At 51.0% G+C, this 2,730-nt stretch overlaps 2 protein-coding genes across 2 annotated transcripts; both read right to left on the bottom strand.

Annotated features, from left to right (window-relative positions):
• Window positions 1–1,338: 1,338 nt before the first annotated feature.
• LACBIDRAFT_332404 (uncharacterized protein) lies at window positions 1,339–1,665 on the bottom strand (the record flags this gene model as incomplete). Its single annotated transcript, XM_001886902.1, has 1 exon — window positions 1,339–1,665. One exon carries the CDS (start codon window positions 1,663–1,665, stop codon window positions 1,339–1,341), a length of 327 nt encoding a protein of 108 aa, XP_001886937.1.
• A 99-nt stretch (window positions 1,666–1,764) lies between these two features.
• Window positions 1,765–2,424, bottom strand: LACBIDRAFT_309595 (uncharacterized protein; the record flags this gene model as incomplete). The annotated part of the gene is made up of 1 exon (XM_001886901.1): window positions 1,765–2,424. One exon carries the CDS (start codon window positions 2,422–2,424, stop codon window positions 1,765–1,767), a length of 660 nt encoding a protein of 219 aa, XP_001886936.1.
• Window positions 2,425–2,730: the final 306 nt, after the last annotated feature.

Genomic DNA, 2,730 nt, shown 5'->3' with positions numbered 1-2,730 from the left:
TGCTGAACGCCAGAAGGATCTGTGGAATATGCTTGCCATCGATGCGGATAACAGGTTTCAATTGTCCAACCATTATTACAAGCCACTTGTCATGTAATTCATACACAAGCAACCAGGTGCAATGTCCTGTCCTGGGTGGGCGCAACGTAATGCGTGGGCAAAATGCGCTGTGTGGGCGCGGTGTACTGTGTGATCGCAACGTACTGCGTGGCGCAGCATTATGCGCAATGTCTTGTGTGGGCGCCGTGTACTGTGTGAGCGCAACACTGTGGCGCAACATACTCCGCAGGCGCGACGGACTGGGGCGCAACATATTGCGGGATGGCAATGTCGTAGCTGTGGGCCATCACGTGTCCAAACCACATGACCGGCTTGTTCATTTTTGTGTGCCAATCTCAACTTGAATCATGGACACTGCAATGGAATGGCGCGTCTACCACTTCTTCTCCTGATGCAAGGCGGCATGGAGTGCATACTCCGATGACAAAGTGAACTGGATTGATGACAAGGAGAGGCAAGAGTGGTGGAAATTGAGGATTCAGCATGAAACTGTTCGTCCTCATGGTGTTCACTGTTCATCTATCTTGATCTATCTTAATCTATCTATAGAACCGTCTTTGCATGGAAGTTGGGAAAGCGTACTGCTTGGGTGGAGTACTTGACCTACCGCCATGGGCACCTGCTTTATTGAACGCAACAAATCCTGCAAGACGGATTGTAAAACCACTCAGTCCCGCGGTTTTGAAAGCACAATACGGGCCCAAAGACCAGGCGCCGATTCTAGCGACATATGAGGCCGACTGGTGGAATTCTGTGGGCGCCAGCGGTGAGAATGAGAAAAAGCTATTGAAGGCGCATTCGGATGAGGAGGAAAAAGCTTTTTGTAAGTGGATTGAAGCCATGGGACAGGTATTTACACACTTGATCTGTTGTCCATCGATTTTATTGATACCTTCTACTGTTTAGCCATACTGTGAACCCAACATGGAAGTCGAGGACGATGAGGCTGGCATTCCAGTTCTGCCAGTGCATGCGGCCACAGCAGCAGCAAAGGTTCATGGCGCACAGATGTGGGTCCAACACCTCTTTTTTCGTGGTCGCATGGAACAAGACCAGCTCCGAAACGACATAGAGGCCATTGAGATTTTGATGGACCGGCTACATCAACGGGAGATTCGCTTGCAGCCCGTCGGTCCTGTACCCGCAGGCCCTTGGCAGGATGCTGGGGCGCTCCGCACGGGCGCCGTCGCCCCTTACTTTGAACAGCAACCTGAAGACGAAGAGCAACCAGAATACCAACCTTCTCCTGTGTCCTCCACAGGCTTGAGTTGGCCAGCATCAGGACACTCCAGCACTGGTGACTCCGCAAGTGATTATGGTTGGCCTGCCTTCAGAGAGGCGCAGCCAGGTGGTAGTGAGGGAGATGAAGATGGATCTGGGCCGATGGATCTTGATGAGGGTGACTCTTGAGAGGCAATTTTTACTTGAGCGATAGGACATGTATATATCTCTTCTGGGTGCGGAGCAAGGACCGTTGACTTTCGAGGGTCCACGCATGCGGACCTTGTGACTAAGAGGCGCCAGCACCATGTTGACGAAGAGGCGCCAGCGCCATGTTGACGAAGAGGCGCCAGCACCATTTTGACGAAGAGGCGCCAGCGCCATTGTGACCAACAGGCGCTAGCTCTGAAAACTTACCAGGCGGCGCAGGCGCACTAGCCACAACGGCAAAGTTACTGTGTAATGGCGCTCACCGAATGGCAGCTAGCAATCATATATACTGGTGTTCATCCATGTGCCCGCTGGAACTCCTAACCTCTCATGAACTTTATTGCGCATGTAGTATGAAATGCACCCCCTTTCTCCCCCTTCAAACACTGCCCCATGTGAGATCACTTTGCCAGCAACCCCAACTATTGTCGATGGGTTGTACTTGATGGATATGCCTAAACCCGGGAAATCCATGATTCCAGTCGAGTCTTTCTCTCCCAAAGGCACTAGGACATCAATCCACTCATTCCGCCCTTTGGTGTCACGGTGTACTGGTGTTGACCGGTTGCTAATCACTGACAAGGCGCTGAAAGGGGGAGTCCAATGCTTCAGCGCCGTGTACAATTCTTCCTCATCATCCACAAACCCATTTTCTGTCTCGAGGCGGCGGAGTGCCTCCATTCCCTGCTCATAAAGTTGTGGATGTATGATACTCAGGATGGCGCCAATCAAAGCAGATGACTCTTGCATTTCCAGGCTCCACTGCGCCCCAACGGCGCCACGCTTCATTTGCGCGCTGACTTCAAGCTTGAACTGGGAAGACTGCAGATCGTTCAGACTTTGTTTATGGATCCAAAGAGATTTCACACCTCGTGCCCTTGCTGGAACCATGCTGGCGATAAACTCACGGTCCCGGGCTTGAGTTGTTGACATTGCTCTGCAGGCCTGTAGTGCATTTTATGATTCCTCCAGTTAGTAGTAGCCTTGTCGTCTATCCTCAAAGCTGATTCAAGAATTTTGAGGAACTTCCAGATCTGCAACTGAACAGGGTTTGAGATTGTACACCCAGCGGCCATAGTCACATACCTGGCGTGCTCCTGAAAGGATGTCAGGCAAATACCAAACCAGCCCATTGTTATGCATATCCGTTACCACAAAAGGCGAACTTTTATGGACAATAGGTGAATAGATGGGCGGGTACCTATTCAAGATTTTCTCTTCTGTTTTAGGATTTTGTCC

The sequence above is a fragment of the Laccaria bicolor genome, genomic scaffold, assembly GCF_000143565.1.
Source record: "Laccaria bicolor S238N-H82 LACBIscaffold_41 genomic scaffold, whole genome shotgun sequence".
Taxonomy (NCBI): Eukaryota; Fungi; Basidiomycota; class Agaricomycetes; order Agaricales; family Hydnangiaceae; genus Laccaria; species Laccaria bicolor.
This window is presented reverse-complemented; position numbering and strand designations above follow the sequence as displayed.